Here is a 12,983-nt window from a genome sequence, read left to right as displayed (position 1 = left end):
AACTATAAACAACTATCAATATAGGTAGTGGTGAAGTATAGTGTGGGCCATTTGCATAATAGTAGTGTAAATTTACCCGTTTTTCACTCAAAATTAATTTGTTATACATAGTGTAAGTTTAGCTGTTTTTAACTAAAATTTTGCTTCCGGTTAAATAACAAGTTTCTATAAATTTAGACACTTTTTTATCAAAATTTCTATAAATAAAAGAACACGTAACCAGCCTATATAATAACGCATTAATAGACTCTTAGGGGGTGTTTGGGATTCCTTATTTTATCTCCTTATAACTTATTTAAGGCATAAGGTATAAGTTATAAAGTTGTAACTTATACCTTATACACTCACAAAACCTAACTTTCCCAAAAACCTTATAACTTATAACCCATAAGTTATAACTTATTAATAATATGCTCGATATCAAATAAGATGATCTTGTTGTATGGGTCAGTAATTGTTTAGAAAAAAAAAGGAATCCAAAACATCAGTAATATTATTAGTCTCACCATTCAAAATTACCATGATCCTTGGTAATTACTCTATTTCCATGACTAATAATCACTGTTAATAACTTAATACCGGCCGGCTGCTTGATCTCTAAACAGCATACGTACATTAAACAAAGTTGCTTCCAGTTAAATAACAAGTTTGCATCTGTCTTTTCGACGCACATAAAATCCATAAAAACCAGGTCTAAAATTTGGAAAACTGCTACAGGCTACAAAGTCTGCATCTCGTTATAAACAATAAGAACTAAAACAATTAAAATTATTATGCATTTTCCGGGAGTTGAACCCGGGTCTATTGCTTGGAAGGCAATTATCCTAACCGTTGGACTACAAACGCCTTGTTGTAAATGTGCTGTCAAGGTCGATACTAACCAAAATAGTCTCTTGATGATATATTTTAACGCGCAAGTCATAACACGCAGTACATCAAAGAGTTTAGGAGTTTGTAATTTGGCACCATTTGTAATAACATTAGCTCAAATTAAGTAATAGACTAGTTTAATCAACTAGAGAAGTTATTAGTGACAAACTACTGAAGTGATTTAAAATTTTCATTGATTATAAATAAATGTCAAAGTGTCGTAGTTGCTTGCCAGGATTCAAATGATAAGGAAACTAAATAAACAAGGAAATGGAATGAAATAACTTTTCATTCCAGTCTTGGTGAGTAGTAGAGGCTCTTGCGTCTATGTTTTCAATGTTGTCAACTGACAATTTTGTGAGACATTGGTAGTAAGAAACTAACTAGTAGTAACTTCCATGTAAACTTAGCAGCAATAACATGACTCATATTGCTCGTAAACACTAACTTCCAAGCAATAAGAACATCTTCCTAAAGAGTGTCATCAACGGTAACCAATCAACAACAACTAAGCACTTAGTAGTGACTCGAACCAGTAGTAACGGACCATCAAAACACACCATACACTCATCTCCCATGATCACAACGTGTAGGCACATGTCTGCACCACTTATTCCTTAGGGACAAGAAAAAAAATATCTAATAAAGCTCCTAGGTATAAATCCTTATAAGGTTCCACCCTTAATCCCTTATCCTGTGTAGGACAAGTTCATACCCAATTTCGTGTAACTTTTCTATCCTAGACACACAACTTTGAGTATGTATATCTCGTTCATCTTAACTCTGTTATGGACCGCGTTGGTTCATTGTAAAGCTCTCATAAAAAAGAAGGTGAGGTCATTAACTAATAGGTTTTACCAATGTTTGTGTTCAAAGTTTGTGGAAAATCATATCTTAGAGTTGCTCACACCTCTCAAATGTTTCATTTTCATTATTTTATGAAAAATAACATGAATAGAGATTTAACATAACATAAAATGTCATGATTTGTAAAAGTTTGAGTATAGGACTGTAGGATAAGTAATTATCTCATGAAAAGGGCTTCGTGAGCTGTGGAGTTGATGAGCTAACTCCCGCATTTGTGGTACCCTCAATGCGAGCTCCTTTTGCTCCGCTCATGTATGGGAGTTGGAAAGTTGTTGTTCGGTCTCAGAACATGCCAACCTGTGTATGTAGGGGAAGCAGTTTCTGTGTTTGACAATGGCCTTCGGGGGGTGATTGAGGACATCGTGGTTTGTGGTGGTGCCTTCTTTGGAGATTTTCAATGGAGGTTGGCATCACTTCCGACTCGTTTTGGAGGTTTGGGTTTATGTTCAGCTTCAGATGTTTCTACTTATGCGTTTGTGGACTTTGAGGGCGCAATCTTGGGAATTGCAAGACCACATTCTTCGAGGTTGTGTATTGATGGGTTTGACTCCGATTATGGGAGTGCGATAGATCGGTTGCACATTTCACTTCCCGATTTTGATATTAGCGGTTTCTCTAATAAAGACACCCCCCCCTAAATGTAACATCACGTAAATTTCGGGCCAAAAATGTCAAGTTCCCAAAGTCAAGGGACCAATTCTGCCAATTTCCAAACTACAGGGACTAAAATGAAAAATATGTTTTCTTGACTCATCGCGCTACGCGATAGGTCAAGAGAGACACCCATCGCGTATCGCGATGGGGTGTCTGACAGATTATGACACGTGTGCCACGTGGCACACGGTGGCAACGGTTGCCGCCACGTGTCACCACGTGGCAACACGTCCACCACGTGGACTCAGCGCCTGCCACGTGTCAGCACGTGGCAGGTCTACTATCTGACACAGCAGGCCTATATCGCGATACGCGATAGGCTTGCCAAGTGACCCATCGCGTAGCGCGATAGGGTCCAATTTCAGCCTATAAATAGGCAGCTACGAATTCAGATCCCTCACACCTCAAAATCACACATATTACTCTCTCACTACTCTCTCTCTAAACCTCGTAAAGAGTGCCCTCGACCTACCTCGATAAACGTATCACGAAACATCGTTTTCCGTGCCTAGTATCTCGTAATTCGTGCCATTTCCCGACGATATTCCAAAAGAAAGTGTTGTCCCGACGTTCCGACGATTTACCTCGAAATGCGTGCCAAGAAGTGTGCTGTCTCGAAAAGCGTGCCAAGTGAGGAGGAAGAGTTTTGCAAGAAAAGAGTGTTGATTAAGCGGCGTCGAAGTGCTGCCCAAGTGTCTAGGGTATTACTAAGCCAAGCAAGGTAGGCATGATGCCCGACCAGAATAATAATAAAATATTATAAAGGCTTAATACCCAAGTCGATGTTATTCTCGATAAACAAAGAAATAAATAACAAAGAAGATAAAGAAAAGAAAGATAAAATATATATATATATATAGATATATATATATATATAAGATTATTCTTTGTTATGAAATATATTATTTAAGTATAATGAGTATACTTAAATAATAAAGAAAACAATACGTTTCTTAAAGAAGAAGAAACGTCGGGTTTTATATATAAACTAAAGGTTTATAAATTACTATTAAAACTAAAGGTTTTAAAGTAAAAAGAGATTATGAACTAAAGGTTCATCGATATAAATAAGACTAAAGGTCTTAAGCCGAATCGTGCATCCGACTAACAAAAGTTATACTCGTACTATAGGTGCGAGATAGCAAGAGGAGAACTCACGGACGGTGTTGGAAACCGATCCCTATCAAAAAGGTGAATACGCCCCATTTTTACAAACTTGTTTTCAAACAAACAAACGTGTTATGTGTAAAATTTTACATGAGGCTATGTGCCTCTAAAAACATTGTAAATAAGAGTATAAACCTAGCCCTCAGGCTGTGGTATACGTTTGTCTGGATCCTTACATATGTGGTATGCGGTGGGCACATCGCACCACGCCTGGTCACGACCTCCAGCCACAATGGGCCGAACCAAAGTATGTTCAAGTGAGAATGACCTTGTGTATATTTATGGTACCTAAGTTATGTCGAGACGCTGCGGTGTCTTGCTGAGGTGACCTAGTGTAGAGACTCGAGTTTATGATGATTGTTTAACTTGATTATTCCTAAGCCAAGATGGGCCGAGGCTTACGTGGTCTCGAGGGGTAATTAAGTAAAGAAATTATTTTTAGCGTCAGCATATTCACCAGCATTCGTTGCTGACGTATTTAATAACATTTTGCAGGTAACCAAGACTAGAGCTTGAATGACGAAAAAGCTCAAGAATCCGATGGCTCGGATAATTTTGTGTAAATATTAAAACATGGTGGTTTTGTAAAACTTATAAAGCAAGTAAAACTAAACGAGACTTTCGTCTCGTCTTTTGTATTGTAAATATGATCCTTATTTTTTATAAAGACTTCCGCATTAACCCGCTACTCTGATTTATTTACAAATGTGGTACCAACTATTGATCGTACTCCTAGGCCTAGATTGGGGGTGTGACACTAAAGCCCAACATGCTTTGGCGAGTGCCCTTTATAGTAGAATCATCAAGAGTTTGGAAATGAAGTTTGATTTATCCCCTCGTTAGAAAGCGATGTTTGAGTGTCTTCGGGCTCAAGATTTCTTAAGTGTTCTCCTTATTGAAGGATTGGGCCAACATATGTCGGTTAATGATCCCTTTGTTTCCGGTAGATGAGTCGTGCCCGGTTTGCCGTAAGGTTTGTTTGGATTCTTTTTGTGAGCATGCGATTCACTGCAAAGAGTTGCCTGGGTTTAAGTACAGGCATGATTTGGTGAGAGATGTTCTATGCGATGTTCTTAAACGAGCCGGAATTTCGGCTAAAAAGGAAGCCCCGTAAACTTTCTTATGGATCCTCAAGAAGGAAGATCTACATTACGACCGGCCGATATTCTTGTTTTTGGGTGGGTAGGGGGAAAACACGCTTGTGTCGACCTCAAAGGAGTGTCCCCTCTTGTTGGGATTAGGGACAATGGGTTTGTAGCAGGCCAGGCAGCATTGAAGGCGGCATCGGGCAAGGTTGCTAAACACGAGAGAGCTTGTTTGGAGAATCAACATGTGTTTATCCCCTTTGCCTTTGACACTTTTGGTTTCTTAGCTACGGATGTTGTGGACCTTTTGAATAGGGTTCAGAAAGTTGTTCATAGTAACGTATCGGCCCAAGAAACGAAACTTTGTTTTTAGTAGGATTGGGTTTGCTATCCAAAAAGGGGTTGCGGCACAGCTTGTTGCCCGCTTACCTGCCAGTTCATTGTAAATCGTTTGGATGTTTCTATGATATTAAAAGTTTGTTTTTTAGTTATTTAAAAAAAAATCCTTTTTGATTATCTTATCTACTATCCTACCCACCCCTAGTCTTTCCCTTAAAACCTCATCTCTTACCCGGACTAACTTTGTGTCCACACATCGACCTCAACACCTTCATCTTTGTTGCCTCAATTTTATGTGCTTGTATCTTTTTCGAGGCCCAACATTTAGTACCATATAACATAGTTGATCGAACAACCCTATAAAATTTCCCTTTTTTAGTTTTGGTGGAAAATTCTTGTCACATAGCACCCCTGAGGTCGCCCTCCACCTACACTAGCCCGCATGAAGCCGATGTGACGCATCACTACCTATATGTCCGTCACTCTATAGAAAAGAGCCTAGATACACTAACTTTGTTGCATGGGGAACCATATGCCCCTCAATGGTGATTTGGATATCATCCTCTTCAACAACGTTACTTAAGTCACAGTGATAAATACTTCATTTTGGAACGGATAATCATTAGGTCATTGCCCTCCAAAGCCACTCGTCGGTCTTCAAGTCTCTCAATTAGGCTCTGTCTGCTCTCTACGATTACCACAATATCGTCCACGAAAAGCACGCACCATGAAACTGCCTCCTAGAAGACCTTGACAACTCGGCCATGACAACTATGAAAAGAAATGGACTTAGAGCGGACCCTTGATGTAAGGCTACCTCCACTTTAAAGATGTTGGTATCTCTGACCAGCACACACACGCTTGTTACCGTCCTGTCATACATATCATTATTTAAGTCTATATACTTTTTAGGAACATCTACCTCCTAAGCTATCTCCAATCTACATGCCACATTATCGTACGTCTATTTCCATGTAAATAAACACCATATGCAGCTCTTGCTTCCTCTCCTTATACTTCTCCATCAACCTTCTAATAATGTGTATCGCTTCCGTGATTAACCGTCTTGACATAAAACCAAACTAGTTCACCGTAACCTATGTTTCTCTCCAAAGTCTAGTCTCGATTACCCTTTCCTGTAATTTCAAAATCCAAATCCAATTTGTTGAACTTTTATCTTATTTTTTAAATTGTGATGAACATTACTATCATGGTCCAAAGTTGTAAGCACCTTTAATAACAAACTTTATATTACTTTTAATAATAATAATAATAATAATAATAGTAATAATAATAATAATAAATTGAGATGAACATTAGTATCATGGTTCAAAGTTCTAAGGACCTTTAATAATAATAATAATAATAATAATAATAATGTTCCGACATTATTATTACTCATTAACATGTTTACATTATATAGTGAAAGTAACAGAGTAAAATGTTTATTATTACTCATTAACATGTTTACATTATTATTACTCATTAACATGTTTACATTATATGGTGACAAAAGTCATTAGACGCTGCTAACTCGGTCAACTGGGAGTTACGAATGCTCCACTTTAGTCGGGGCATTAGTCGGGGATTACTTGAGAATGGCACGCCAAGAACACGGCCCAAGCGGGAAGTACTTGTTAAGTACTCGACGCCTAGACGCAATTTTTACAACGATGATAGTAGTAGTAGTAGTAATAATAATAATAATAATAATAATAATAATAATAATAAATGACAGGGTTCGAGTCCTGATCTCACCCGGTTTACCGGCTTCTCGCTGTCGTGCCATTCGGTGACGTGGGGTCGGGTTTTTCCGGTGAATCCCTCAATAGGTGGACCGCTGGGGCTCCGTCCGTCCGGACTAGTGGCCGGCTCGGGCTACCTTAAACCAATGGGGGCCGTGTACAGAGTACCCGGTGTTACTTAGTTGGTCGTTAAAAAAATACATAAATAAATGCCGTCAACATGACCAGTCGTCTATTATTTTCCGAACTCCAATTCCACTCCTCCGTCACCGGCGATCTACACAATGACGTCATCCTCCATATCAATCCTCTCCACAATAACAATAATAATAATAATCTCTTCTTCACTCTCCATAACCATAACTGCAACTGACGACGACAACTTCCGCGGCGCCGTGTTCGGCGTGAACTCCAAATTCTCCGGCAAGGAACGCTCACTGAGCCTCTTCAAAGCTCACGATAACCTCAGACACCTTCAGATTCTGGCGTCGGGTGTTGATCTGCCTCTTGGTGGAACTGGCCGGCCTGATGCTGTAGGGTAAGTATGCTTGTTGGTGCAATTGGTTGGTGTTATTGGTGGATTTTGATCTGGGGTTTTTGTTATTTTGTTATATTATGTGTTTTTTGATCTGGGTTTGTATTATCTTGTGTTTTTTGATCTGGGTTTGTATTATTTTGTGATATTTTGTGTTTATTGATCTGGGTTTGTATTATCTTGTGATAATTTGTGTTTATTGATCTGGGTTTATGTTATTTTGTGTTTTTTGATCTGGGTTTGTATTAATTTGTGTTTTTTGATGTGGGTTTATATTATCTGGGTTTATGTGATCTTGCTTGATGAGAATTAGGGCTTTTGTAAGGCGGAATTGAGCTGTAATTATGTTATTGTAGTTAGAATGGAGTTAATTAGGGTTTAGTTGAATTAAGTATGAGAACTAGGTTTAAATTTAGATACAATTGCTTGATATTATTGTGTATTGTATCTAGGTTCATATGAATTATGGCTTTTGTTAGGTGGAATCAGACTGTAGTTTCATTATTGAGGTAAGAATTGAGTTAATGCGGTTTAATTGAATCATTTATGAGCATTAGGTTTAAGCTGTTACTATTGCCCTTGTATATTAATGGAATACATATCGGTAGTGTCGTATATAGATTCTGGCATCAGGTGTCGGTCGACCTCTCGGTGAAACTGGTCACCCTAATGCCGTCGAGTAAACATTGATACTATTGTGTATTCTGTTTAGGTTTATATGCTAATGATATTGCTTTATTGCTGATTTTATTATTATTTTTTGAACACTTTTTTTTATCTGAAACGAGAATTAAATCTTTTGTAAAACAATGAAATACATAAATGGAATGATGATGATTTCATAGTTTATTTTATGCTATGTTATATTTACAGCCCGACAATTATCTGACACGTAAACCATATATCCGCAGTCTGTACTATGCCAGAATAGGAATCGGAACACCACCAAAGGAATATTATGTACAAGTAGACACAGGAAGTGATATAATGTGGATCAATTGTATACAGTGCCGAGAATGCCCGAAACGAGGATATCATGGGGTACTTCTTTTAACTTAAATCTATTCGTAAAAATTTATATATCAATATATCCAAATGAATTTATCCAAATGAATGCTTCAAACAGTTGGAACTTACGCTATACGATCCACAAGATTCATTCACATCGAAACCAGTCACATGTGCTTCAGAGTTTTGTGCAGAGATTAATGGGGGTGCGTTTACTGGTTGTAAACCCAACGCATCGTGTCTATATACCGAGACTTATGGTGATGGGAGCTATAGTATTGGCTACTTTGTAATGGATATTGTTCAGTATGATAGTGTGTCGGGTGACTTGGAAACTAAACTGGCAAATGGAAGTGTTATATTTGGGTATGTTTTCTTCTCTTTCATATTTATTAATGATGTTTGCAACCAGAAACGCTATATTTGGATATTACATGCTTATTATAGGTTTTTATATCAAACTAGGTTATTATCACGTGCGTTACACAAGCACTTTTAGAAAAATATGATAGATAACATATAAGTTATTTAGTCAATCACAAATGATGATTTATTCAAATTTAACAAAGTTTTAAAAGATAAGCATGCATAATTTCTCAAGCTTAATGCTTGTAGTTTTATTTTATTTTTTGTTTTCTACTTATCGTTTATATCGTGACATATTAGTTTAAATTAAAAGTTTTTTACTTTTATCATTATTTAATAACTGAAGGGGTGAAAATATAAAATTTGATTATATGATTTAAAACTTTTGTTATGTAAAAATGAAGTTTTGGAATTGGACTCAGTTTGAGCATATTAAGAAAATTGATGTAGGAACTGTATATGTGTAATTTGACTAATGTGATAAGAAGTGAACGAGAAATGAAAGTATTATGCAAGTCAGTAAGTCTATTCATAATAGAAGGGTAAATGTGGAATTTGAAAAAATATATAATTAAAAGATAACTCTCAATTAATTGACATGTGGATTTTGGGACATCGATACGGTAAATGACTGAGAAGTTTCGAAATCTTCCAATTTTTTTTTCTGTTTTTATACTTTTATTACTTAAGTAACCGGCGCTTCTGTACAATGTTGCATAATCAGGTGTGGTGCAAGACAATCTGGTAACCTAGGTTCTTCCGATGAAGCGCTTGATGGAATACTTGGTTTTGGAAAATCAAACTCATCAATAATATCACAGTTGGCTTCATCCAGGAAGGTAAAGCAGATGTTTGCACATTGTTTAGATGGCGACAACGGTGGTGGTATTTTTGCAATTGGGCATGTTGTTCAGCCGAAGGTTAACTCAACCCCTTTGATCCAAGATGAGTATGTCGCATAGTCTCTCTTTCTAAAAAAATTAAAAAAAATAATCTTTTTTATATTACCGAACGTATTAAAGTTAATATTGGTCACTTTTAAAACTACAGGCCTCATTATGCTGCCAATGTTATGAGAATCGAAATTGGTGCGCAGTTTTTGAATCTTTCAACGAGTACAAATGGTTCAGGGGACAAGAGAAGAACAATAATAGATAGCGGTACAACATTGGCTTATCTTCCAGATGCAATCTACAAGTCCATGGTGAATGAGGTGAAATTTATTATGCATTATACTATAAGTTTTGTCGGAAAAAAAAAGTTGTTTATTTAGAAGTTGGGTCAAAGTTTGGTCATATATTTATATTTTCAGCTCTTTTTGTGTAGATAGTTGCAGCGCAGCCGGATTTGAGGTTACGCACTCTTCATGACCAATATACATGCTTTGAATTCTCTGGAAGGTACAGTTGATATGGTGTCACCATTTTATTTTCATAAACTTTTATATAAAAACATTCATCTGGTATGTTAATGCAATAATCTAGTATTGTTCTTAGCAGTAAACTAAGCACATATGAATGGTCGATTAGGATATCTTTTCTTTTAATCTTTAACGGGTCATTTGGGTACAAAATAATATTAAAGTAATAATAGTAGCTGACAAAAAAATGGGTCAAACGGGTTGAAAGTCGTCCAATCACTTTGTAAACCATTAAGTAGAGGTGCCAATTTCAACGCAATCGTTTATGAATGGTTGAATAGGGTATTGCTTTATCTGATAGCCATGCGGGTAATATGAAAATAGTTACCTAGGGTTTAAACGGGTCAAAAGTCATTTAAAGCGTATTTTCGATACATATACCTCCTAAATCGTTTCATTAAAAAGGTTAGATTACTATTAAAATAATATAAACTTATGTAAAAATTTAGTCAAGAAGTGTTTTGGACCAAATGTTTTACCCGTAGTCCCATAGCATAATAAAAGTAGAATGATTTGCTAACTTTTTTTTTACGTTTGCAGTGTGGATGATGGCTTTCCAGCAGTTACATTTTACTTTGAAAACTCACTTTCTTTGACGGTTTATCCTCATGATTATCTGTTCGCCTTTGTAAGTATCTCCGCTTGTTGACCGTAACATGCTTTTATCAAGTCAAATTTACAAATGTTGATGTATAAATATATTACATGCTAACATCAATATTTTATTTAAAAATCTTGCAGGAAGATTCATTGTGTTTTGGCTGGCAAAACAACGGTCTGGATTCATTAAGTACAACCGACACAATTTTATTGGGAGGTAAGCTCTATATTATTAATGTGTTATACAAGATTAGTTGTTATACACCCGACACAACTTTTATTGTTTTCCATTGTAACATATTAACACCTAAGTAATTTACGAGTGTTATTTTTATATTGCAGATCTCGTACTATCAAATAAGCTGGTTTTGTATGATCTTGAAAACCAAACAATTGGATGGACCGAGTATAATTGTAAGTTGCGATTCGGTTGTAGCTTATTTTCTTATGTTTCAATTACCATGATATCTGAATTTACTTATTCTATAATGCATATTATATCTCGGTTTTATTTTCTTATCATGAATTCTGAATATGCATATTACACACAATGCATATTACGTTAAACCCTCGTGTTCGTTTATTGCTTTATGTGTTCAGTTCGTGCGTGCTTAATGCTATGATAAGTGTAGAATTCTTGTTACTTTTCTAATATAGAATTATTCAATTTTTAGAGAAAATTGATTGAACGCTCGAAGTTATTAGCTAGTATTTATCTAGAAAATTGGATCATTATTGTTTAGGGTGCTAGTCAAGATGTGGATGCCAATGACAACACGGGTAGGTAAACATCGAGGGCTCATATGCGACTAGCTAGACAAATGAAATTTTATAGTATATATAATGGCGTAAAATTAAAAAAAGGAGTTATCTCGTTTTCACTCCTAGTCTCTCCACATTCGACAAACTCACAAGGCAAAAAAAAATATGGGATCATTTTTAATGTGTACCGTTTTGGTTGAACATATGTTAACTTAAATGGACAAATGTAGAAATATGTAGATAAACCAAGAATTGTATGTAGAGAATAATATTACGTAGAGAATAATATTACACCTGAATACCTTCTAGATTTGGTAATTATATAAATAGAGAAATCTATGTCATTGGTTGTCGTGGATTTCTCCACTTATATTTTAGGCCGACCTCTATTTCCCGTTTACCAAACTTGTCCACGCGCACATGGAATGGCCTCCTATATGGCGGTCCCGTCTCTCTATCTTGACATCTATTTTGTCTGAATTTTTTTAATAATAATTATTTTGTTTTATGGTTTCAGGCTCTTCAACCATCAAATTGCGGGACGAAACTACTGGATCGGTGCATTTAGTAGGTCCTCACTCAATACCATCCGGTGGCAGCCGGATTCCAAGTAGATATTTAATATCACTTTTAATAACTGTTCTGCTTTACCTTATGATTTCTTGATTAGTGTTAAACACATGATATATAGAATTAGGCAAATGTAAGTTACGTAACACGGGTATTGAATCCATTGTTTGGTAACACGTCAACGATCACAGAATTGAACTCGGAACACAAAAGGTGGTTTCTGTAAATAATCTGGAGATGGGTTTCTGTGAAAGCCGTAAAGGAGTTTTTCGTCTTTTTTTCTCTAAAATCTTTTTTGTAAAATCATGTTTCTTGTTTCTCTAGCCCTGCTTGCGGTGCGCACATATGATGTATATATGTGTGAACCCTCGGGTGGGCAAAAGTGAAATTGCACTAATTTTGACGTTATTTTACTAATCTCGTGAAAATAACGTTAAAAGTGACGGACGGTTAATCAGGCATCATGTAGTGGCGTTGATAGCCGAAAGACAAGGGTACATGCACCGATCAGCCGGTCCCGATGATTTAAGTGCTATGTGCCTTATGTCCAAGGCTTGATGCAAAACTACTATCGAGCCGGGGGTCTCACCGGAAGCAGCCTCTCTATCCTTATGGGGTAGAGGTAAGGCTGTCTACATCTTACCCTCCTCAGACCCTACCATAGCTTTGCTATTGGTGGGATATACTGAATACGATGATGATGATGATGATGTTTCTTGTTTCTGTTGTATCTTTTTCTTGAGCTTTTTCGGTCATGAACTCATGATGCTAGTACAACTTTATTATTATTATTATTATTATTATTATTATTATTATTGCTTCATGTTATTTTGTTTTTAGTTTGGTCACACTTTATATACATTAAATTTTAGCTTTTACGGATATGATCGTGTTGGTTAGTAGGGTATTCATGAGTACATGTAATGGAAAATGATCATGATCATCTTTATTGATGTTAATAATTACATAATAATAATAATATGGTAGTTGTACTT

The 12,983-nt window shown here is 36.3% G+C and overlaps 1 protein-coding gene and 1 non-coding gene across 2 annotated transcripts; one reads left to right on the top strand and one right to left on the bottom strand.

The window, feature by feature from the left end:
• Positions 1 to 774: 774 nt before the first annotated feature.
• TRNAG-UCC (transfer RNA glycine (anticodon UCC)) lies at positions 775 to 846 on the bottom strand. The gene has a single exon. It is a non-coding gene; the product is annotated as a tRNA-Gly (tRNA).
• A 6,129-nt stretch (positions 847 to 6,975) lies between these two features.
• LOC143531479 (aspartic proteinase 36-like) lies at positions 6,976 to 12,084 on the top strand. The gene is made up of 10 exons (XM_077026766.1): positions 6,976 to 7,265; positions 8,174 to 8,303; positions 8,389 to 8,636; positions 9,361 to 9,585; positions 9,687 to 9,849; positions 9,963 to 10,036; positions 10,597 to 10,684; positions 10,798 to 10,873; positions 10,999 to 11,070; positions 11,936 to 12,084. The coding sequence occupies exons 1-10, from the start codon at positions 7,012 to 7,014 to the stop codon at positions 12,082 to 12,084; spliced, it is 1,479 nt and encodes a 492-aa protein (XP_076882881.1). The 5' UTR covers positions 6,976 to 7,011.
• Positions 12,085 to 12,983: the final 899 nt, after the last annotated feature.

The sequence above is a fragment of the Bidens hawaiensis genome, unplaced genomic scaffold (assembly GCF_021521415.1).
Source record: "Bidens hawaiensis isolate Kalapana, Puna unplaced genomic scaffold, B.hawaiensis_p1.1 tig00009190_1, whole genome shotgun sequence".
NCBI classification, from domain to species: domain Eukaryota; kingdom Viridiplantae; phylum Streptophyta; class Magnoliopsida; order Asterales; family Asteraceae; genus Bidens; species Bidens hawaiensis.
The sequence above is the reverse complement of the archived record's forward strand: the minus strand, read 5'-3'. Positions and strand labels throughout refer to the sequence as shown.